Source organism: Elephas maximus, chromosome 27, assembly GCF_024166365.1.
Source record: "Elephas maximus indicus isolate mEleMax1 chromosome 27, mEleMax1 primary haplotype, whole genome shotgun sequence".
NCBI lineage: Eukaryota > Metazoa > Chordata > Mammalia > Proboscidea > Elephantidae > Elephas > Elephas maximus.
The window spans coordinates 20275198-20301786 of NC_064845.1; the positions used below are offsets into that span (position 1 = coordinate 20275198).

General features: G+C 38.1%; 1 protein-coding gene across 1 annotated transcript in view; it reads right to left on the reverse strand.

The window, feature by feature from the left end:
* The window catches only part of KCNH8 (potassium voltage-gated channel subfamily H member 8), a 446972-nt gene that overhangs the window by 82716 nt on the left and 337667 nt on the right, over nt 1–26589 (reverse strand). Inside the window, exons 8-9 of the mRNA XM_049870926.1 lie at nt 16381–16578; nt 57–256 (exon numbers count right to left, since the gene is read on the reverse strand). Of these exons, the coding sequence (XP_049726883.1) occupies nt 57–256; nt 16381–16578 (398 nt within the window). The remainder of the gene's footprint in view (nt 1–56; nt 257–16380; nt 16579–26589) is intronic.

Below are 26589 nucleotides of genomic sequence, written 5' to 3' on the forward strand. Positions count from 1 at the left end.
TACCTTAGAATATGTGTTCTCTGCCTGAAAATGTCAACATGAAAAATGCACATTACCTCATTTGAATCTATTCCATTGTTGACTGACCAGGTGGTTTGGAAATATTCAAGCATCCTCTGCTTGAGCTGCTGGGGCAGGTGATGGACACGTATGAAGTCCTTCAGGTCCGTGGTTCTTGTGTGATAAAGGGACCATCTAGAGTACATCCTCTGTATGATTGCCGTCACGTTTCCAAACACCAAGGCGTGCATCAAGGCTAGAGAGAGCAACACAACACATAATGGGGAAGGAATATGATAGAGGACCCCACTCCTTATTCTAAATTTACAGTCTATATATTCTGGATCAGAGCAGAGCATACTTCTGTGGCCAGGCTGGTACAGCTATTTTGGTGTGGCATTTTGGTGCAGCCATTTTATCAACAGAATGTGTCCTGTTGCAGCCATTTTGATTCAAAATGGCTGGATCAGAGTAAAAAGAAACAGTAATATGCCAAATAGGCCTCTTTGAGCCATGCTTGATCTCTGGGCTGCCATTTTGGTTTTGACAAACTTTTGTTCTCTATTCATATCTGTATTGCTTTAATACTTATAAGTATTATTTTTATTATCATAATAAATACATTAAAAAAAAAGCAGTCTACTATAACTGGTTAGCCTTTATGGGAATATTAATCTCAAGCCCCAAAGCCACCACTTTTTAGTTTTAGGACATGCATTTATATTATTCATTTTAGGATGTATACATTTCTATTAATAAAAGTATTGAGAAAGTTATTAGAAATGTAATATAGGATTTTCTAAGCAATCTGAAGCTGAGATTAATATGGTTCAAATCAGGGCTTTAAACTGGTTCGAACCAGTTCAGTCATGGCCAATGAAGTGAAACCGGAACAGACCTGAATTTTTGAAACTTGAGTGATCCCGATCCATAACCAGAATAACAAAAATTTCGGGTTCAAGCCCTGGAATGGGAGACTTGGAAGAGGTGCAGTAAGCCCCTCCAGGAGCCTGGTGGGTGAGATTTGGTTACTGTCAGGACTGAGGAAAGTGACACACATTCAAAGTGGCACCGTCAGCTGCCATCTTTAAGCAGGGTGCCACTGTTTTCAACTTTGTCCAAAATTTGAGGGGCAAGAGATTTGGTTGCTATGTAATGTGTTTTCTAAGGGGGAGATTAAGTTTCTAACAGGGCCTCAACCTGTAATTTTCCCTTTTCTTGTTCTTAGTATGAAAATGTATATATATGTTTAGTGTGATCGTGTCAACACGCTATTACATCTATCCTCCTGAATATTTTAAGAGACAGTCTCGATTAAAAGTCTTTTTTAAAAAATTTCTACATTTACCAGAAATTACCAAATACTGGTGTACAAATTTCAATCTAATCAGAAACTGGAATTAAAATTCTTTATCACATTATATATGATCATTTCTCTATGAAAAATATAGTCATCATGCCTATAAAATAAAAAAAACCCACTTTTTTCATAACAAGGCCTTCAGTATTTTGGAAAAGTTATTAGAGGAGGATATAAAATAGTGTCTACATTTACCAGAAGAAACATAATGTTGCAGAGAGAACATGAACTTCAGAATCAGACAGGTCTATATCTGAACGCTGGCTTTGCTGCTTCCTGATTATGTAAATTTGGCAAGTTACATAATTCCCTTATATGAACTCAGTTTTCTTATACATTAGATAAACATAATGGTACCTTGCTATAGGGCTATTTCAAGATTTAAGGAGTTAATATATTTTTAAAAAGTGACTCATGTATACGTGAAAAACAGTGGGTGCTCAAGTTAATGTTAATTTTTCCCATAAGTGTGAAAAGTGTTATGAATTTTCAGGCTGCTCAGCCAATTATGAATGGAATAAAATTTTGGGGAAAGGACCCAGATTTAAGGCTTTCCAGCATCCACTCAAATAGAGTTGTTCTTGTTGGAAATCACTTTTTGATTAAAGACATTCAAAGGATATTCAATAAATGCCTACTAAACGCAAGCAAGGTGCCTTGGTGGACAACGGTTAAACACTCGGCTGCTAACCAAAAAGTTGGTGGTTCAAATCCACTCAGTGGGTTCCGTGGGAGAAAGACCTGATGATCTGCTCCAATAAAGGCAACAGCCTAGAAATCCCTATGTGACAGTTCTACTCTGTCACATGGGATCACTATGAGTGGAAAATTGACTTGACAGCACCTAAGAACAACAACAACACATAAAGGTACAAAATGTTAAGAAATGAAGTGTCTCCAGACAGGGCAAAAATACCCCAAGCAAAATGCATATTGCTTAATGATTTAATGTTGAATGGTTCTGTAGAGCTTCTAAACAGAGGTTCGTTTTTCTGTATGGTTTTAGAGGCATACCATTTCTGACGCTTCAATATTTTGCGGGGGAAGAGAAGACTTCTATTTATGACAAACACTAGCCAAAGAAAAGAACTGATTCTGCTCCAGGTCAACGATATTAAACCCCAATTTCGGGCTGTGTTAATATACTCACGGGCTGAATATTTGAAGGCCCTACCATCTTTAAAAATATGTAATAGTCCTTTCAGGGAGATTAAGCTGAGAACTGAGAACATTATATTCCATTTATTTTAACACTGCTTTCCTTAATTATGTATATGATTTTAACTTTGCTTTCCTTAATTATAATCTGTGTAAAGCACTTAAAGTAAGAGAAGTAATATGTTCAGATCATTTAGCATCCTAATTGTATATTACCAATAAAATGAATTACTGGATTAATTGTAGCATTCATATGTGCTGTTGGAAAGTACTATTCTAGGTCTGAGTCACCGTAATTTCAAAGTCTCACTTCAGCATAAGAAAAAACTTCTAATTTAAGTAGTTAAAAAAATAAAACACTGGCTCTCATAGGTTCATTTTCCAACTTACTATGACCTCTCTGTCGCTGGTTATTATTTTCACACTGGCAGAGAGTGTATATCACTATCAAGAAAATCATTCCATCTGCTATGAAAGTTTGACTCAGGAGCTTCTATATCCAGGTCAGTTTGGAAATTATCACTCACTTTCCCTTTCACTCCTAGCAAATGTGATGTATATAATTCTTGAAGTTGCATGCTAGGTCTGCTGAGTGTGTGGGAGGCTCTTTTTCTTTGTGTAGGAAGTTTAGTATAAAATAAATTTTGTAAAATCTCACCTAAGTATCAGGTCTTTGAAGGAACTCCAACAATTGGGACAGAAGAAGAATATAACCAGACCTCAAATGAAAAAAGCATTCCCACAGAGCTGCCTGGCTTTCCCTGGCTCTTTCCCTTTCTCCACATTCTCTCTCTCCCTCCCTTGCTCTTTGGCAACACTGTTTTCTTGGAGTATATATAACATCATCACTGATTTCTTTAGCCAACTTTTTTGGAGTGCTGCCTGAGTCTACATCAGGCTGTTTCTTCCTGACATAAAAGGGGACAAAAGCTCAGGTAACTGATGGTCTGATCTGTAGTCGGCCAGTACCCGTGTTCTGATGATATTGAGATTTCTATCACCTCTTCCCACAGATGTAGTTGATTTGATTCCTATGTATTCTGTCAATTACTCATTTGCAAGTTCAAGTTGAAACTGAAGAAAATTAGTACATGTCCACAAGAGCCAAAGTATGACCTTGAGTATGTCCCACCTGAAATTAGAGATCATCTCAAGGATAGATTTGACCTGTTGAACACTCATGACTGAAGACCAGATGAGTTGTGGAATGACATCAAGAACATCATACATGAAGAAAGCAAGACAGGAGAGAAAGAAAAGACCTAAGTGGATGTCAGAAGAGACTCTGAAAGTTGCTCTTGAACATCAAGTAGCTAAAACAAAAGGAAAAAATGATGAAGTAAAACAGCTGACCAGAAGATTTCAAGGAGTGGCTCGAGAAGACAAAGTATTATGATAATCTGTGCAAAGACACAGAGATTCAAAACTAAAAGGGAAGAACACACTCAGCATTTCTCAAGCTGAAAAAACTGAAGAAAAAATTCAAGCCTCGAGTTGTAATACTGAAGGATTCCATCGGGAAAATACTAAATGATGCAGGAAGCATCAAAAGAAGATGGAAGGAATACACACAGTCATTATACCAAAAAGGATTGGTCGACGTTCAACCATTTCAGGAGGTGACATATGATCAGGAACCGGTGGTACCGAAGGAAGAAGTCTAAGCCTCACTGAAGGTACTGGGAAAAATAAGGCTTCAGAAATTGATGGAATACCAATTGAGATGTTTCAATAAACAGATGCGGCACTGGAAGTGCTCACTTGTCTATGCCAAGAAATATGGAAGACAGCTTCCTGGCCAACGGACTGAAAGAGATCCATACTTGTGCCTATTCCAAAGAAAGGTGATACAACAGAATGCAGAAATTATTGAACAATATCATTAATACCACATGCAAGTAAAATTTTCCTGAAGATCATTCAAAAGCAGCTACAGCAGTATATTGACAGGGAACTGCCAGAAATTCAAGCCAGATTTAGAAGAGGACATGCAACCAGGGATATCACTGGTGATGTCAGATGGATCCTGGCTGAAAGCAGACAATACCAGAAAGATGTTTACCTGTGTTTTATTGACTAAGCTAAGGCATTCGCCTGTGTGGATCATAACAAATTATGGATAACATTTTGAAGAACGGGAATTCCAGAACAGTTAATTGTGCTCATGAGGCATCTGAACATGGATCAAGAGGCAGTCATTCAAACAGAACCAGGAGGTATTGCATGGTTTAAAGTTTAAAGTTAGAAAAGGTGTGCATCAGGGCTATATCCTTTCACCATACCTATTCAATCTGTATGCTGAGCAAAAATCTGAGAAGCTGACTATATGAAGAAGAACGGGATCAGGATTCAAAGAAGACTCTTAACAACCTGCTTTATGCAGATGACGCAACCTTGCTTGCTGAAAGTGAAGAGGACTGAAGTACTTACTGATGAAGATCAAAGACCACAGCCTACAGTATAGATTACACCTCAACATAAAGAAAACAAAAATCCTCACAACTGGATCCATAAGCAACGTGATGATAAATTGAGAAAAGTTTGAAGTCCTCAAAGATTTCATTTTACTTGGATTCACAATCAACACCCATGGAAGCAGCAGTCAAGAAATCAAAAGATGCATTGCATTGGGCAAACTGGCTGTAAAACACCTCTTTAAAGTGTTGAAAAGCAAAGATGTCACCTTGGGGACTAAGGTGTGCCTGATCCAAGCCGTGGTGTTTTCAATCGCCTCATATGCATGCGAAAGCTGGACAATGGACAAGGAAGATCAAAGTAGAAATGATGCCTTTGAATTGTAGCACTGGCAAGGAAGATTGAATATACCATGGACTGCCAAAAGAATGAACAAATCTGTCTTGGAAGAAGTACAACCAGAATGCTCCTTAGAAGCAAGGATGGCGAGACTACGTCTGACATAATTTGGACATGTTATCAGGAGGGATCAGCCCCTGGAGAAGGACATCATGCTGGGTAAAGGGTCAGTGAAAAAGAGGAAGACCCTCAATGAGATGGACTGACACAGTGGCTGCATAGCAATAATTGTGGGGATGGTGCAGGACCACGCAGTGTTTCATTCTGTTGTACGTAAGGTCACTATGAGTCAGAACTGACACAATGGCACCTAACAACAACAACAGAGCTCAGGTTTTCAATAATCTTGGCTGCCCCCTCCTCTGTCCCACCAACACATTGCTCTGGAATTTCCCACTCTTTGCTACTTTGCTACAAGTACACTGTTGTTGCTAGTGGCAGAGGGGGAAAAAAAAAAGGATAATTTCCTAAGTGATGAATTTCAATGGAAGTGTAATGACATCTTAAAAATAGCCTACATTTGTGAGCACCATAACTCCATGGGCCAATAAAATTATGTCCAAGTAGTATACGGAGGATGGGGGATCCAAGAGAAGCACCGATTGTTACGCGAGTTTCTCTCTACCTTTTTCATGCCAATGATGTTCCATTTAAATTGGATGAGTCCTCAGCAGTGAGTCATCTTCACTAGGAAGCTTTATCTAACCTTCCATGCTGAGCCGATGGCCCCATCAGTTGGGGTAAACTTGCTAGATGGCTTTTAGGCAGCCGTTACAAAGTATGATAGGGCTAAAACGCATGGGAAAATGTTTATATTTTGTTTGGTGACAAAAAGGTTATGCGTATTTTGCGATATATATTTCAGAAAAAATAGGGATATGTATGGAAAGGCAATCTCGTGGTGATAGGATTATGTACACCTTATTTTTCAGTGTGTGTTTTCCAGTCTTTTCTAAATGTTCAGGGGCTACATTTTAATAGAAAAGATTAAGAAAGAAAAAGAAAGGACATCTTCTATCTAAGTACTTATCTCCATCACTAAACTGTGATGGAAAGTGTCACGTCTTAGTCATCTTTGTTTCCCCAGCATCTAGTACAGTGCCTGGCACAATTTAAGTGTGCTGTAAATATTTATGAGACTGAAATGAAACGCTGGTAGTTTGATACTTCCTTTACAAATGTTTATAATTGTAAATAGGTTGTTTAGAAAATTTATGAGGGACAGTTCAGCTCCAAACCCAACCCCAAACAGTTCACTCCCGTCTCACTCCCATTCCACTCCCCAAAAGCAGCCTTTAGAAATGATTTATTTTATATCTTCTTGTAGTTATCACCAACATTTCAGACAATACGATTTACTTCTATTGCCTGACTCGTCACATTAGACAACACCTACCAACATCCTGATTTGAAAAGTGAGAAGTTAATTTACTACTCATCTTCTCATCCCACACTTAATAGTTGGATTGTTATTTTTAACTCATCTAATTTTACAAAGTAAAATTAATATTGAGACACAGAGAAAATTACACAAATACTAAATGTACAGCTCATTGAGATTTCTCAAAGTGAACCTACTTATGGAATCACCACCCAGAGGAATAAACAGATTAGCACCCCAGAGGCCTCCTTGTTGTCCCCTTCGCAGTAACTAATCGCCCCCCCCCCACTGAAGGTAACCACACTTCTGAATTATATTGCAGTCAATAAACCTGGCTAATTTTTGAACTTTCTAGAAACAAAAATCATACACTGCGTGCTTCTTTATGTCTGGCTTCTCTGTTCAGCCTTAAGTTTGCAAGACTCATCCATGCTGTTGCATGACGTATTTTGTCCATTCATTTTTCATTGCTATATAGTATTCCATTAAATTATTTTACGATTTATTTATTTACTCTCCCATTAACAGACATTTGGATTGCTTCTAGTTTGAGATTTTTACAATAATGCTTCTATAGGCATCAGTGTATATATATATATGTATTTTTTTTATGTGCACATGTATGCATCTCTATAAGGTATATGGTTAGGAGTCAAATTGTTGAGTCACAGTATAGTTATGTTTAGATAATGATAAAGTCTAAAGTCAAGGTGTTCCAAATCCTCTCAAACACTTAGTGTTGTCAGTGTTTTTAGGTAGACAATCTTATGAGTGTAAAACGCATCTAACCACAGTTTTAATTTGCATGTCCCAGATGAATATAATGTTGAGCACTGTTGAATACACTTAGTGTCTATTTGGGTTTGGGAACTCTGTTCTTGAAGTGCCTCTTTAAGTTTTTTTGCCTATTTATTAGAGTTGCCAGCTTTTTCTCTTACTGGTTTGTAAAAGTTCTTTTTATATGCACTGGATAAGAACCCTTGGTCAAAGAGAAGCTTGGAAAAACAAAAGTGCTTAATTTTAAGGTAGTTCATCAGTCTTTTCTTTTGTAGTTAGGTCTTCTTGTGCCATGTTTAAGAAACCAAGGTTGTGAAGGTACTCTCTTTTATTCTATTTTAGATACTTTATCATTTTTCCTTTCACATTTAGATTAAAATCTATCTGAAATTAATTTGAATAGACAATTTAAAGAGCAGTCAAAAAATTTTTCGTTTCACATGTGGATATCCAGCGGACCCAGAAGCACTTACTGAAATGACCATCAGTGCCCCTTTGCACTGCAGCATCACCTAGGTGACGATATTATGTGTGGGCCAGTTTGGGGACTCTCTTCTATTATACTGGCCTATTTGTCTATTCTTGAGGCAACACCATACTTCCTTAATTATGGCAATTTTATAATACATCTTGATATCTGAGGTACAAATCTTTCCATTTTGTTGTTCTTCATCATTGCTTTGACTAGTTTTTAGTCCTTTGCATTTCCACGAAATTTTAGCAAAGCTTGTCAATTTTCAAACACACACACACCACACAGACACACACACAGAGATCTTTTGAGATTTTTATTGGGATTGCATTGATTTTTAGATTTGGATAAAATTAACATCTGTACTATATTTTGTCTTCCAACCATCACCATTATACATCCTTTCATTATTTTAAACCCTTTGTAAATTTCCTCACTAAAGTTTCGTACTTTTCTGTGTAGAAAGAAGCCTTGCACGTCTTTAGTTAGATGTATTCCTACACATTTGGTATTTAAAATCTTTTTTATATTTCATTTTCTAATTATTTCTAGTATATGGAAATACAGTTGATTTTGGTATATTGATCTGGTATCCAGCAACTTACACGATTCATTTATTAATTCTGGTGGTTATCTGAAGCATTTCAGTTACATCTTCCTCTTGGGTGTTCTCAAATTTCACATACATTTGTCTAGGCATAGATTTGTCGTTGTTGTTGTTTAATCCTTTCGTTTCACAGTTATACATAGTATTTCCCTGTATCAGTGCTTGCATATTCCCTAATTACAGATACTCATACAGAAGCTTGCCAAGTATGTTAAATGGAAGCTCAATATATGTAAAAGATAAAACCTGTACAACTCCTGTGGAAACTCCAGGGTGTTCCCAAAGTACTCCCAGCCTGGTGCACTCAGCACTTTTTCACACCTTCATCCTTACCCAGTCTGCGACAGCTTCTGCCCTTGATAATTATCTGGGGTTTTGTAAACCCCCAGCCTCATTTAATATTGCCACTGCCTACTTTTTGTCTCCAGTCCCTGGAGAAGGACATCATGCTTGGTAAAGCAAAGGATCAGTGAAAAAGAGGAAGACCTCAACAAGATGCACTGACACAGTGGCTGCAACAATGGGCTCAAGCATAAAAATGATTGTGGGGATGGTGCAGGACCGGGCAGTGTTTCTTTCTGTTGTACCTAGGGTCACTACGAGTTGGAAGCGACTCAACAGCACCTAATAACACTTTTGTAGTAAATACTGTGTCCCTGCCATTAGTAATTTCATCAGCCTTGTGTAGGATTTCCTAACAAGGTTTCCTAGGCTTGAGTCCACGGTAATATACACTTCAAACTTCTCTTGTTAAAAATAAATTATTTGTGATATATTTATTGAAATTAAATGAATAAAATAAGCTTATTGTATATAAGGAGAGGAGCCCTGGTGGCACTGTGGTCAGACATTTGGCTGCTATTGAAAAGGTCAGCAGTTCAAATCCACCAGCCGCTCCTTGGAAACCCTACGGGGCAATTCTACTCTGTCCTATGGGGTCACTATGAGTCGGAACCAACTCGATGGCAATGGGTTTGGTTTTGGTGTTATATAAGGAGATAGATATTTTACCAGAAGTCTGTAAGGTCTTAGTAAAAAATTTATACTCTCTGAACTTCTATTTCCTTATACGTAAACTGTGGTACTTTATAGTGGTATGGAAACTAAACATAATAAGTGTTATGAGAATTAAATGTAATAAGTGTTTAATATGTGTGAGCGCTTATGATTAGTGCCCAAAGTCATCCAAGTAATTAGTTAGAAATATTAAAATAACATTATTTCTCCTAACCTAGGGTGATTGTTTACAACAAAACAGAGCTATTCCCTACAAACACAAGTTTGGGAAGCTTCACGTAATAAATTCAAGTCACTTAGTTGCCATTTGGCACTCGAAAGCAATGGTTTCCTAAGTGCTGCTCAAGTCACCGAAATACTCCAAAGCCGCTTACAAATGAGCACTGGTTTTACATCAGGAAAATTTCCTCAACAAACATTTAACAAACAAGTGACATTATGAGATTATTTCCCAGACATTCTTGGCCTTGTGACCAGCACAGCTTTTACCTTTGGTCAAAGGCTGGGAAGAGTTTATCCCTTAATTTCTGATTCAGGACCACTCACAATATAGTAGGTGTATCAATAGAGGATAAGCTCAATTATCTAGCAGACTCTTCAGATGCCAAATTAGTAAGCTTAAGGCTTGGACATTTCCCAAAATATCCACCAGCAGTAGAAGAAACACGGACAAATATTAAATAAGTATAGACTGTGTTTATTTGCAGAATGCTTGCCACTTTGCTAGGTTGAAACACAGGCCATCAAGGAGAGTGGCAGCTTTATATAGGTCATAATGTTATTGTTGCTGTTAGGTGTCATCGAGTTGGTTCCAAATCCTAGTGACCCCATGAACAACCAAAAAAAAAAACCCGAAACACTGCCTAGTCTCGTGTCATCCTCATAATCGTTGCTATGTTTGAGCCCACAGTTGCAGCCACCGTGTCAATCCATCTCGTTTAGGGTCTTCCTCTTTTGTGCTGACCCCCTAACCAAGCATAATGTCCTTCTCTAGGGACTGCTCCTTCCTTGATAACATGTCCAAAGTATGTGACATGAAATCTCACCATCCTTGCTTCCAAGGAGCACCCTGGCTGTACTTTTTCCAAGACAGATTTTTTTGTTCTTCTGGCAGCCTATAGCATATTCAATATTCTTTGCCAACACCATAATTCAAAGGCATCAATTGTTCTTCGGTCTTCCTTATTCATTGTCCAGCTTTCGCATGCATATGAGGCGATTGAAAACACCATGGCTTGGGTCAAGTGCACCTTAGTCCTCAAGGTGACATCTTTGTTTTTCAACACTTTAAAGAGGTGTTTTGCTGTCAATTTGCCCAATGCAATGCAAATTTTGATTTCTTGACTGTTGCTTCCATGGGTGTTGATTGTGGATTCAAGTAAAATGAAATCCTTGACAACCTCAATCTTTTCTCCATTTACCATGATGTTGCTTATTTGTCTTTTTTTTTTTTTTTTGCTTATTGGTCTAGTTGTGAGGATTTTTGTTTTCTTTATGTTGAGGTGTAATCCATACTGAAGGCTGTGGTCTTTGATCTTCATCAGTAAGTGCTTCAAGTTCTCTTCACTTTCAGCAAGAAAGTGGTTGTTAATGAGCCTTCCTCCAATCCTGATGCCCCATTCTTCTTTATATAGTCCAGTTTCTCAGATTATTTGCTTAGCATACAGACTGAATAATATGGTGAAAGAACATAACCCTTTTGCACAACTTTCCTGACTTTAAACCATGCAGTATCTCCTTGTTCTGTTTGAATGACTGTCTTTTGGTTTAAGTACAGGCTCTGCAAGAACACAATTAAATGTTCTAGAATTCCCATTCTTCAAAATGTTATCTATATTTGTTATGATCCAAACAGTCGAATGCCTCTGCACAGTCAATAAAACACAGGTAAACATCTTTCTGGTACTCTCTGCTTTCAGCCAAGATCCATCTGGTATCAGCAATGATATCCCTCATTCCGCATCCTCTTCTAAATCTGGCTTGAATTTCTGGCAGTTCTCTGTCAATGTACTGCTGCAACCGCTTTTGAATGATCTTTGGCGAAATTTTACTTGTGTGTTATATTAATGATATTGTTTGATAATTTCTGCTTTCTGTTGGATCACTTTCTTTGGAATGGGCACAAATACGGATCTCTTCCAGTCAGTTGGCGAGGTAGCTATCTTCCAAATTTCTTAGACAACTAAGCACCTCCAATGCCGCATCCATTTGTTGAAACATCTCAATTGGTTTTCTGTCCATTCCTGGAAACTTGTTTGTCGCCAATGCCTTCAGTGCAGCTTGGACTTCTTTCAATACCATCAGTCCTTGATCATATGCTATCTCCTGAAGTGGCTGAGTTTCGACCAGCTCTTTTTGAAACGGTGACTCTCTGTATTCCGTCCTTCTTTTGATGCTTCCTGCGGTGTTCAGTATTTTCTCTTTAGAATCCTTCACTATTGCAACTCAGGGCTTGAATTTTTTCCTTAGTTCTTTCAGCTTGAGAAATGCTGAGCATGTTCTTCTCTTTTTGTTTTCTAACTCCAGGTCTTTGCACATTTCATTATAATATTTTTCTTTGTCTTCTGGAGCTGCCCTTTGAAATCGTCTGTTCAGCTCTTTTACGTCATCATTTCTTCCATTTGCTTTAGCTACTCTACATTCAAGAGCAAGTTTCAGAGTCTCTTCTGACATTCACTTTGCTCTCTTCTTTCTTTCTTGTCTTTTTAATGACCTTTTGCTTTCTTCATGTATGATGTCCTTGATGTCATTCCACAACTCACCTAATCTTCGGTCTTTAGTGTTCAATGTGTCAAATCTATTCTTGAGATCAATTCTAAATTCTAAATTCAGGTGGGATATGCTCTAGGTCATAAAAGTTATAATACTGGGTATAAAACAGCCACCATGGGGTCTGGCACATTGTAGCTCTTCAGAAAATGAGAATTCTTGTTCTCTGCTCCCTAGGCTATTCCTGCTTTCCACCAGCCAAGAGCCTGTTACAACTGCTGCAGTCCCAGTATGCTACTTCAGGAATGCTGCTACAAGTACTGCCTTCCTTTTCCAAGAAATTCCCCTGGCCCCCTGGCTCTCGTTTCTCACTGCTTCTGAACTTGGCACTTAAGAGTTTACTGCCCGGTATTGTCAAAACTCTTTCCACAGAAATATAGCCTGTCTCCTCCCAACTGGATCATAACTTTCTTGAGGGAAGTTTTGGTTTTACACTTCTTCGATTTGATTGCATCATGGATGACTAACTGCATGAAATCCCACATACTCCTATCACATCTCCCATACAAGGACGCCTGTGGGAACCACCCCCTATTATAAGGTTCAAAAGTCTCAGTGAACCTGGCATTAAGGCCATTTGAATAACATGATAAAATAGGCTGGGGGAATATTGTAGGGCAGACAGTGCTAATAGAACTGTGGTCTAGAGAAATGCTTACTTGATCCAAGCAAACATCCACATTTTCAACTACTCCAAGACATTAGTCTTATAATTCAGTTATGTTTCCATTTATGTATTTAAGAAGAGAAACAAGCATTCACCTATGTTCAATCCTTGCCTCTTTTAATTACTAATTGTGTCGCATTGGGCTAGTTACTTTGTTTCTCCAAGCTTTAGATTTGTCATCTGAAAGGTGTGGGTAATGACAGTTTCAACCCTGTACCAGTTAGGAAGTTCAGAAAAGAGAATTTATACTAGGTATTTTTTTGGATTTGTTTATTTCACTACTGGTATTGGAGAGCTGAATGGACAGAAAAGGAGCAGAGAGGTAACACAGGCATATCAGTTGCAGGAAAGAGATGCAGCTCTCAGAGCTGGATGAACAAAGGTGGGGTTATTAGGACTTAGAAGCCAGGCTGTGGGGAGAGAGCTGCGTGGAGCCAGGACTCTGATTTTGTATGACGGGCGTGCCCAACTGATGCAGGGATGTCTGAGAGGTCCCACTGAGGCTGGTTCTGCAGTGCTCAAGAGGCTGAAGGCACGGCATGCATATTGGAAGCAGGCAATCCCTTCTCCCCTCCTCTTGACTTCCCATCTCCCTCTAACGCCCCCTATTGGCAGCTATAGCTGAACATCAGCTGGCAAAGAAGAATAAGGTCTGCAGAGTCCATACCTCGGCATTACAAAGCAGAACATAGAAGGGTGATTTTGGAGCTCAGAGACAATACTATAAGAACATGAATACTTGTAAAATGGGTAATAGTGCCAACCACATATATTTGGTTTAAGAATTACCTAGGATATTGTACTAAAGCATTTAATAGAGAATATAGAATATAAAAAAAAAATTATATAGGAGCAATTAATAAATGCTTTTTAACTATTTATGATTATTGTATTGGCACTTTTTGTTCTTATATTTTGTTTTTGTTTTTAACTAAGTGATCTATCAAGCATCCTTAACACACTACATTAGTATGAATAAAATTTGATAACACTGACTAGCTTGAAACTTATACAGTAAAACCTGTGAAAGCCAGAACCTGTGTAAGGCAAAAACCTGTTAGGGAAAGAAAACTCAAGTATTTTCCACTAATAGAGAGCAAGAGAAAAGTGGTATGGCGGCACCCTGTCAAAGGCGGAAAACTTGCAAGACCTGGAAAAACAAGGTAGCCCCATCAAGTTCCGGCTCTCACAGGTTTCATTGTAGTCACAAATGGCGTTTCGAACATATACTTGGGACTCATGTAACTTACAAGCACAAAAGGTATTGAAGAAAACAAACCCAAAACCAAGTCCATTGCCACTGGGCTGATTCTGACTCATAACGACCCTATAAGACAGAGTAGAACTGTTCCATAGAGTTTCCAAGGCTGTAATCTTTATGGAAGCTGACTGCCACATCTTTCTCCCATGGAGCAGGTGGTGGATTTGAACCACCAACCTTCCAGTTAGCGGTCAAGCACTTAACCACTGCACTACCAGGGCTCCTTCATTAGCCATCATACAGATGAAAGTCAAAACTACAACGGGATGCCACCTCACCCCTCTTAAAATGGCAATGATCAAAAAAATAGAAAACAACAAATGTAAGCAAGGATGTGGGAGGATAAGAACCCTTATCCACTGCTGGTGGGAATGTAAAATGGTATAACTGTTGTGGAAAAGAGTATGGCGATTCCTCAAAAAATTAGAAATAGAGCTACCATATGATTCAGCAATCCCACTCCTAGGTATATACCCTAGGGACCTAAAAGTGGGGACAAGAACAGACACACCTACTCCAATGTTCTTTGCAGCACTATTCACAATAGCAAAAAGATGGAACAATTCAAGTGCCCCTCAGCTGATGAATGGATAAACAAAACGTGGTACATACATATTGTGGAATATTACTCAGCTCTAATGAAAAATGAAGTCCTGACACATGCTACGACATGAGTGAATCTTGAAGACATTATGCTGAGTAAAAGAAGTCAATCACAAAATTACAAATGTTGTATGCTCTCACTTACATTAAACACCAGTGGTTACCAGTGGGGTGGGGGCGGGGAGAGAATCACTTTCCGAGAAGTACTGAATGTTTTTACCATCTGTGGTGATGAACAAATTGGCGTCAATTAAATGTAATAGTTACTGCAACTGATAACACTAGGCTGGAAACTAGAAAAACCCAAAAAAGTGAGGAGTGAAATGACAAAAAAAATGCTACATTAAATTTTGCAACAAAAATAGCGGAAAAAGAAAAAAGGCTGCAGCTGTTAATAATACTTACCTACAAATAAACACTTCATGCGACTAGTTTTCTTGGTTTAAGGGTTAGTGGTGGTGGTCTCGTGGGTCTGTCCAGTTGATTGGCCTAATATTATTTTGAGAGTTCAGTGGGTAGTACCTGGGGTTTTCAAAGCTTGCAAGTGGCCATCCAAGATACAACAATTGACCTCTAATCGCCTGAAGCAACACAGGAAGGAGGAGACCCAGGAACTGAAGAAATAAATGGTCTGCAGGTCTAATTGCCTCCATGAACTACTACCTCCCTTGCCATGCGACCAGAAGAAATGGATGGTGCGCAGCTACCATTACTGAATATTTTGATCGTAGACTCAGTGTGTGGGTCTTGATCAAACAGAGAAAAATTGAGGAATGGACTTCCAAATTCTTAACTGGAAACCAGACTTACTGGACCATTGAGACTGTAACCCCCCCGGGATCTCCAAACCTACTGCCTTGAAATAACTTTAGAACCTTAAGTTGAAACTACCCCATGAAGTCATCTTTAAGCTGAGCAACGATTTAGCTCAATAAATAATGTCTGCCTTGAGCACTGTACTCTACTGAAGAATTACCTATATGAGATTGAAATGGCAACAGTAACTCTAAAGCACAGATGAGAAGTTTAAGGGGGGGGCGCAAAGGGTATAAGTTAATGGTGGTGAAACAATATGGCGCAGAGACAGTGAAGAAAGGTGAAACAATGTAAAGAATGTAATCACTGTCAGTGAACTGTACATGTAAAAACTGTTCTACAGGTATATGTTTTGTTGTGTATATTTTCACCAAAAAATAAATTTGGAAAAAAAAAAAAAGAAAATGAAATAGCTGTGCCTGCCCTTTCAAAATGAACCATTGGTAAATGTTTCTTATTCATCTGTCCTGAAAATGGGATTCTTCTACATCAATATCCATACTAAATTTCTAATCTATATGGATATTAAAATATTTCTCACTGATTTCTTAACGAGTGTTTAGAAATGTCCTGTCTAAACCAATTTATCTCTATCATGTTTCAGGACAGAGAAAATGGAACAGTGACAATTTGGCGGACACTTGTTCCTTCTCTTGGTATAAAGGGAGAAGCTCTCACCACCAATCAGCATGGTGCAGATGGAGAAGATCTTTTCTGCATCTGTATTAGCAGAAACGTTCCCAAACCCAACGCTGGTGAGGCTGCTGAGGGTGAAGTACAGAGCAGCGATATAGGCACTTCGGATTGACGGGCCCCCCAAAGTATTGTTGCCGTAGTATGGAGATTCCAGTCGCTTTCCCAGCTCATGGAGCCAACCTGCAATTGAGAAGAGAATGAAAATTTAAGACCGAAAAATAAGGTCCTAGTATTAGCACATGGGGATAATGATAGTCATTTATGGATGTGATAATTTGCTTAGGGGAACAGAGGAGAGTTAAAAGGGAGTCAAAAGCAAGGAATTAGATTCCACTGCTTTATAAAAACAAAAATATCACTTTAAGCGAGCTGTTCTCTATAATATACACTGCAGGGAAATATGCATTTGAGAGTGCACTGGTGTCTAAAGTTAAGTGGGTTACCCCAATGCAAGAAACTAACTGCAGATAGAGACAGGGATTGCCACACTCAGTGACAGTACCCTACACTTCACTAGCAATTGAGTTCATTTGTCAACTGAAATTTTAAGAAACAAAGGGATTGAGGAGAAATTCTTAAAACCTGCATGATGGTAACTAACAAATACTACAAGATTCTAGACTTCCGACAGGTAAGATGTGTTTTATTTCCATCCTGTACTACCTCTCCCCTTCCTATTCACTTGGACTGATATCTAGTTGTCCTTCAAGTCTCCGATCATATTACCATATTCAGGAAGCCTTCTCTGCATCCCCATTCTGTCATTTGGGAATGGAACCTTGAACAACTATGTATAGAATTGGTTATTCCATAATAGAACAGAAACCCTGGTGGCGTAGTGGTTAAGAGCTATGGCTGCTAACCAAAATGTCAGCAGTTCAAATCCACCGGGAGCTCCTTGGAACCCTATGGGGAGCAGTTTTACTCTGTCCTATAGGGTTGCTATGAGTTGGAATCAACTCAAGAGCAAAGGGTTTTTTTTTTTAAATGACAGAAATGGATGCCCCCTTACAACTATAATAGAACTGGATGCCCCTACAATTATTTTATTATATTCGTGTATGTTGTTGATGGTGTTGTGTGCCATCCAGTAGATTCCAACTCATCGTGACCTTATTGCAACCCTACAGGATAGAGTACAGGCAGTCCTCGGGTTACAAACATTCAACTTGCATACAAACCATACTTACAAACCAACACCTGTAAAGCCTGCAAAAAATCTGAGGTACTTACAATGGTTTGTAATAACAAATGGGGGCTATTTTGCAATGTGTATTAAAACATTATTTTTCGTATTATGTTAAAGATGTTTTAGTGTATCTGAAAGTGTTTAATTTTTTATGCATAGAAAGGTACACTATATACTAAGACAAACATTTAACTAACTGGCATTAGATACAAACCTTACCTAACTGTTCTGTCTTACGTACAGATTCAACTTGAAGAGAGACTTAGGAACGGAACTCATTCATAATCCGGGGGCTGCCTGCAGAACTGTCCCACAGGGTTCCCTAGGCTGTCATCTTTACAGAAGCAGATCACTAGGTCTTTTCTCCCGAGGATCCACTGGTGGGTTTGAACCACAGACCTTTCAGTTAGCAGCCTAGCACTGAACCATTGTACAACCAGGACGCCTCATTGGTGTATACATAGGTCAAAATTTATCAAACGAAATGCTTTAAATATGCAGTTTATTACATGTCAATTACACCGTAACAAAGTTTAAAAGAGCTATAATAATAACTATGGAAAAAAGGGAGTATAATATTAATAATAATTGGACTATCTGGAACAGAAATGTAACACAAAGATCCTTTAAAATCTTTTATTGAAAATATTTGCCTTTTAAAATGTTAATGTTTTAAAATTTATTCTCTCTTTCTTGCTCTCTCTTTTACAAAACACTATGACAGTGCAGCCTAATCCATTAGGTTTATAAGACTTTTATCAATGGATATTATTCATTGACTACTACTTTTTCATAAACAGTTCATTTGATGGGTGCCCAAGAAGAGATAAAAAGCCATTACACTTTTTAAGCAGTAATAATACTGTAATTAAAACTAAAGTTATAGATTGTAGAACTGTGCTAGGTAATTAAAATGCAAATTTGAAACAATGGGGAATTCTTTGAAAAATGTTCAGTGGCAAGTGGCATGCCTTATTCATCCTGTGTCTCTAGAGAATAGTTTCTCAACTGTTAGTGTTCATCAGAAACATCTAGAGCACGTGTTAAACACAGATCACTGGGCCCTACCCCTGGTGAATGTAATACAGTAGGTTGGGAAGTTAGGGGGAAAGGCTGAGAATTCATCATTCTCACAAGCTCTCAGGTGATGCTGGTTGAGGAGACCACGCTTTCAGAAGCACTGATCTAGAACAACTTTTCTCAAGGTTGTTGTATCTGGGAAAGCTTTTTTAAAACATAATTTATTTGTTGTTGAGAATATACACAGAAAAACATGTGCCAATTCAACAGTTTCTACTTATATAATTCAGTGACATTGATTATATTTTTCAAGTGTATTTCTTACCCTCCTTTTCTGAATTGTTCCTCCCCAACTAGCATAAACTCACTACCCCATAAGGTTCCTATCTCATCTTTTGAGGCGATGTCTATTTGATTCCATAGAGATAAATCTTAAAAGAGCATAATGCTCAAGGCACATACCCTTTACTAGTTAAGTTGAACTACTGTTCGGTTTTAAGAAGATTTCAAGGGATATTTTTGGTGTAAGGTTTAAAGGTTTATCTCTGGGCAATAGTTTTGGGGCTTCATCTAGCCTCCATGGCTCAAGAAAGCCTGAATTCCATGAGAATTTGAAATTCTGCTCTACGTATTCTCCCTTTGATCAGGATTCTTCTATGCACTATTTGATCAAAACGTTCAGTAATGGTAGCTGGGCACCATCCAGTACCTCTGGTCTTATGGCAGAGGAGGCAGTTGTTCAGAGAGGCAATTAGCCACTTATCCATTTTGTCCTCCTATTCCTGTCTCTCCTTCCTCTGTTGCTCCAGGTGAATAGAGACCAATTGCTGTCTCTTGGATGGCTGTTTGCAAGCTTTTGAGATCCCAAGCACTATGCAACAAACTACGACGTCGAACAGATGCACTAAGTATGTAACTGGGAAAGCTTTTTTAAAAATACATTGTCCAGGTTTCACCCCACATTAAATGCATCAGAATTTCTAGTGATGAGCTCAGGCATTGATATTTTCAAAATGTTCAGGAGATTCTAACATGAAGCTCGGGTTGAAAACCACTATTCTAGAACTTAGCAAAGTACCTGACAATAGTAGGATTTAATAAATGATATTTTTAAAGGTGAATGAATGAATGCACAAATAGTCCTTGCTCTCTGTGATGGTATGAGATGAATATGACAGCATCGATAGAGATATATCAGCACATGCACATTTGTAAATATACAAAGAGATACACACAAAGTGCAATGAAGGTATTTTTGAGGCATAGAAAACAATCATGAAATGTAAGACTTATACGTTATGAAAGCTGACTCTAGTAGTAAGCTCTGACCATTTACCCTCTCTAAAAAGGCTTCATGGAAGGAATTAACTCTAGAGTCATACACAGATTCAAAGTGGACTCTGGCATTTATAAGCTGCGGAAATAACCTCTTTGAGCTTCAGTGTTTTTCTCATTGGTTAAAACAGGGATACTGTCTACCTTGTAGGGTCTCTGCGAGATTAAATGAGATGCCACACAAAGAAAATGCCAAGAACTGTCCCTGGCAAAGGTTTACTGCTTTATGTCTTTTTTTTCTTCTCTCTTTCTTCTGTTACTTCAATTGGAACAAAGAATTAACAAAATTCAAAAAGATAAGAGAAAATAGGACACCAACAGTGAATTATCATTGAAAAAAGGAAGGCAGCCACTAAATCTATTCACTAGAACCCAAGGGTGACATGTGATACACTTTAACATTTCCTAACAAATAGATAGGAAAGGGAGAAAATCCAAACCAAACCAGTTTTCATATAATTTGACTTTCTAAATAAAATAGGAAAAGTCCACCTTAGGACACATGGACTATATTTTCCACTCAAGGTCTGTTCATTTACGTATGTGTGAGATTGTGTCTCGGAAGTGGTTCAGGGAGCAAAACACAGATGAACAACAGACCTACTTTTGTTGACATCTCTTTTCTGTCTAGCTGACTGTTCTATTTTAAGAAACATCTTGCTGTTAAAAATGGCTACGAAACTCTGTTACAGACGATGGGCCAGAAGCAATAATAAAGATGGAAAAAAAAAGAAAAACCAGTAACACAGAAAAGAGGTAACACCCACAAATCTGGAGACTGGCTATGTGGGCTAAATAAAACTTTTTCAAAGAACAGCTCGTCTGAAATGAGAGCACATGTTCTACTGTAATAAGACAACATGTCACTGTACTGTTCAGAAGAAGTAATTTAACCAATTTGGGATCTAATCTTTTTTTTTTTACACCAGAGAAACTCGTGTCTCTACAGGAAGGGATGTCCTAGAACAGTCTATCTGTTTCTACTCAATTTTTTTTTTTCTGAAGCACATTTTGAAAGAAAAAGTATATATAACATTACGTAGAATCTAAATATATTGAATGCACTGCTATATAGTAACAACAACAATGAAAATAAAGTGGACTAGATAAATCAAGTAGTATAAAAAAATTTGTAAAATATAGGCAGTGCCCAGATTAAGAAAGAGTCTCATGCCTCAGCCTGTCCTTAAGTTGAATTTTACATTAAGTTGGAATAGCTGGGTACGGTTCCTATCTAGTCAAATGTTTATCCTAGTACATAGGGTACCTTTCTATGCATAAAAAACATTGAATAAACACTTCCAGATGCACTAAAACATCTTTAACATAATAGTACAGTAGTAATAATAATAATGTTTTGATGCACACTGCAAAGTAGCACCCATTTGTTATCATGAACCGTTGTATGTACCTCGAATTTTTAATACAATAGGCTTTAATGGAGGTTGGTTCATAACTATGGGTTGTACGTAAGTCGGACATTCGTAACCCGGACACTCCTTGTATGGGCAACTGACTTCAAAGGCAGAATGAATATTAATGATCATAATAAGAAAAGCTTAAAATTTAGTATGATAATCCGATCCAAGTAGTTTTCATTAAATATCATGAGCACAGTATTTTGCTTAATTATGTAATTTTAACTCTAAATGGGAGTTTCTTATTATTTTACTCTTTAGGTTTCCTACAACGATATACTTAGTTTTACAAGGTATATGTGTACGTTCAGAACTTCTACAAGTGTGACTTGTTTTATACACCAGATGTGTGCCTGAAAAGTTATATCAGGATTTGGCAAATTAAAAGATATTTAAGGTGTAATATTTATTGAAAACTCAATATGAATCTCTTTGGTCATATGAAATACTCCTGTAACATGAAAATCTACCCAGGAAAACATAAAGCTTGTTAAGTTAGATTCAGATGTGTGCTGCTGTGATGATGATGATGCGTGTACGTATAGAGCAAGAATTAGCATGTGCATAGTCATACCTATAATTAAACATGGTGTCCTATTTTATTTGGTATGAATGAACCATGTTGTAATAGGATTTGGCTAGAAGCAAGAACGGAGCCATGTTATATGGTTGGCACTTGGTTAACATTTACTGAGTGCCTCTTGTGTTCCAGACACCTGGCTAGAGCTTTATATCCTTCATCTCATTTATACACACTAGCTCTATGAAGTAGATGTAAATAACATTCTGCTTATTTCATTTACCATCACAGCAACTTAGGAATCATTATCACTGTTCTAAAGACGAGAAAACTAGGGCTCAGAGAGATTAGATATCTTGTTCAAAGTGGCAGTGTTTATGAGTTTTAACCCAGGCCTATGAGCTGTCAGAGCAGAGTTCTTGACCACTAGGCCCTAGTGCTTCAAATGTTACAAATATAGATTCAAGAGAGCAAGTGTTGCAGTACAGCTGAAAATATTTACAAGTGAGGTGCCATTTTTTTACAATGACACACATACATAGTGGGGAAGAACACAGTTCAGATTCCCCAGAAGCAGACCCTGAAACAAGGCTTTAGGTATAAGTAGTTTAAGAGATGGTCTCAGCAATTACCTTTAGGAGACAATGGGGAATGGAAACAGAAAAAAGAAAGCAGCTGTTATGGATTGAATTGTGTTCCCCCAAATTATGCATTGGACTCCTAACTCCTATACTCGAGGATGTAATGCTATTTGGAAACAGGCTTTCCTTTGTTATGTCAATGAGACCATGCTCAAGTTGGGTGGGTTTTAAATCTAATCACTTCTAAGTTATAAAAAAAAGTAGATTGGGCACAGAAGCAAGCACAAATGGGGTAAGACAGACCCAATGTGAGGATCACAAAGAAACAGATGAAGGCCTGGGCTACAGAAGCTGAAAGAGACAAGGACCTTCCCCCAGAGCTGACAGAGTGGTCTTCCCCTAGAGCTGACATTCTAAACATAGACTCTAGCCTCCTAAACTGTGAGAAAATAATTCTTTCTTTTTTAAAGCTACCAACTTAGGGTATTTGTGTTTAAGCAGCACTAGCTAACTAAGACAGCAGCCAATAAAGTTTGCATAATCAAACAAGTTACCACTATAGGCAATTGGAGCTAATCTCATTGGGGGTCTTGGGGACCAGCATAGAGCACACTTCTTTTGGAGCAGGGGATATATACACCAATTATCATCCATAATTGGTTGAAGGCTGACTTTGAAGAATATTAATTCTCCATCTTTGCCATGCCTGCTAGCAGAGGAACTTTCCTCAATGTGACAGAAAGTCTCAGGGAAAGAGATATAGATGCCAGGGATGGAAATCATACAGGTTGAGGGGATATGGTGAGGCACCAAAGACATCTGTGACAGTGGCCAGCACTGAATGTCCAGCACTTGGTTAGGTTTTTCACACCATGTCATCTTCATTCCAACTCCCACAATAACTCTGCTTTGTTTTACTGATGGGGTCCCAACACATAAAAGTCAAGCAATTCTCTCATTTTCTCTCTTCCTTTATAAAGTATTAGAATCAAGATGCAAACATATAACTTTCTAACTTCAACATCCATGTTCTTTCTGCTATAATAAATTGCTTATAAAGAGGTAATCATTTTAAACTATCATTGTAAACTGGGCTTTGGTGAAACCATTGTTAAATAAGTTTGCATTTCCAGGGCCTACTTATACTTAGAAAGAATGTGTCCCAAAAGCATAATAAGGCATATCAGTGAAAATAGAAGAATTATCCAAACATAATCCACAATGTAGACATGCCATCATACCTTGGTATTTAGAACGTGGATATTCATTTAACAGTGATCAAGAACTTACATTATAAGTTCCAAGTATAAGAATACTAAAATTTGCTTACCCTTCCTCCATGATTCTTAAGACCCAACTCCATGAAGAGGTGGAAAAATACAGTGATTCTTGGAATACATAAAGTGCCAGGTAGCTGACTGGGAGAGGAAAAGGAGTGCGGGAAACTGGTTGCTATGGAACCCAACGTGACACTACTCTGCCCACTTCAGTCTTCTTGGCAAGGGGTTGAGTTGTGGGATTTCCCTCACTGCAGAGGTGACTGAGAGATATCAGGACAAGTGTCAGTACTCTGAGTATGTGTGTTTGTGTGTGTGTGTGAACTGAGACCCAAAGAATTTGTGAGCTATTGCATTTACTGCTACAAATATTCAAGAAGAGGTGTTAACCCGGAACAAAATATCAGAGCAAAGCCTGAGCTCTCATCTTTATTGTATCTGAAAGTATCAAGACCCCACAGAATTAACGAGAAACATCACTGTTAAGAAATATATTTAGCCTCCACTCCTCAAGGTTCACCCAGTGCTTGCCACTATAATTTTTTGCATTAAACATGGTTTTTATTTGTAATTATTTTAGATTTACAGAGAAGTTGCAGAGAGTGCAGAGTTCCTGTACAGTCTTCACACAGTTTTCTCTAACATTAGTATCTTACATTACCAAGGTAAACCTGTTGCCACTGAGTTGATTCCAACTCGTAACGACCCTACAGAACAGAGTGGAACTGCCCCATAGGGTTTACAAGGAGTGGCTGATAGATTTGAACTGCTGACCTTTTGGTTAGCAGTCGAGCTCTTAAGCACTGTACCACCAGAGCTCAATTACCATGGTACACTTGTCAAAACCTTGAATTTAACATTAGTACACTATTATTAACTATTATCGTAAACTATGGACATTTTATGTTTAATTTAAGAAACACAGTTAAGAAGAAGCTCAAAGACTTAGCCCCCAAAACTCACTCTCAACCTTCCAGCCCCATTTTATAGGACGTGACCAAGGATAAGACTAGGGGGCACAAGGCTGTATAGGTATTTTTTAATTGATTTATTGGTCCCACTAAGGAGAAGTCTTCATACTATTTAAAGACCCAATTTGGCAACAAAGTAGTCATGACTTGGGATTCCCACTAATCTCACACTTTGATTATCACAGAACTAGGGGGTGTCTTATATTTCTGAGGTAGTATAACCGACTTTGGAGGCAGAGGTTTAAAACAAAAAGAATTAATCATGAAATAATGGAGCCTGGACTTTGCGTCAGGAAATGGGGTCTGAATCTTGGTCATGCCATGAATTAACTGCTGTGTGATCTTTTATGCATCAGTTCACCTTTCTGGTCTTTAATTTTTCAAACTTGAACATGAGAAGATTGGATTAAGAGGTCTCTAGATTCTCTGTCGGATCTTACATTTTATAAAATCAGATTCTGTAATATTCCTTCACCATTGTTGCTGTTGTTGGTTGCCTTCGAGTCAATTCTCACTCATGGTGAACTCATGTGTTAAAGAGTAGAACTGCTCCATAGGGTTTTCTTGGCTATAATCTTAAAGTTCTTTGCCATAGTTGACTTTTTTTTTTTTTAAGTAAGAAGCTTGTGCAATAATTCATGATTTTGTGAATTCATCTTTCATTTGCTTTTAATTTTGTGTGTGATGGACCATAAGCAAATATTGACAGGATGAAGATGGAAGTTTTTACATTTTAATGTATCGTTTCTGCTCTATTTCCACTGCTGAACAATCTTTCAGAGCAAGAAGTCTTACATGCTGTTAGTATTGGCAACAAAAAAAAGTACTGCTTAGCACTAAAACAGTATAGGTTTTGCCAATTCTCCAAAGTCTACTTAAAGTTTGAAAAGTTTGTATAATAGAAACTTCTTGAATATCAATTACTAAAGTACAGCATTTCACTTAGCAATGATTAAAGACAGCACACTACTCTAAACAGCCAAAATAGGCCACCATCACATGCACACAAAAAATACTGTCTTAGTTATCTAATGCTGCTATAACAAAAATTCCAAACATGAATGGCTTTAACAAAGAGGAATTTATACTCTCACACATTAGGAGGCTAGAAGTCTGAATTTAGGGTACCAGCTCCAGGGGAAAGCTCTTTTTCTCTGTCAGCTCTGGAGGAAGGTCCTTGTCATCAATCTTTCCCTGGTTGAGGAGCTTCTCAGGGCAAGGATCCCAGGTCCAAAGGATGTGCTATTCTCCTGGCTCTTGTTTCTTGGTGGTGTGAGGTCCCCATGTCTCTCCACTCGCTTCTCTCTTTTATATCTCAAAGGAGATTGGCTTAAAACACAACCTAATCTTGTAGATTGAGTCCTGCCTCATTAATATAACTGTCACTTATCCCACCTCATTAACATCATAGAGACAGGATTTACAACACATTGGAAAATCTTATCAGATGACAAAATGGTGGGCAATTACACAATACTGGGAATCACAGCCTAGCCAAGTTGACAGATATTTTGGGAGACACAATTCTGTCCATGACAAATACCATAGGAAGGATGAAAAATGTGAAAAAAAACCTGAAACCACAGTTGTGCAGCCACCGTAGGGTTTTCTGATGGAAACCAAGAAGAAGCAAAATTGGCCATCTGTTTCCAGCCACGTGACCCATAACCCACTGCCATCGAGTTGATTTCAACTCATAGTGACCCTATAGGACAGTGTAGAACTTCCTCTTAGGGTTTTCAAGGAGCGACCAGTGGATTCAAACTGCTGACCTTTTGGTTAGCAGCCGAGCTCTTAACCACTGCTCTACCAAGGCTCTTCCAGCCAACTAGGGCACTTCCCAATGCCTCTCAAATCTCAGCTAAAAATAGAGAAAACTG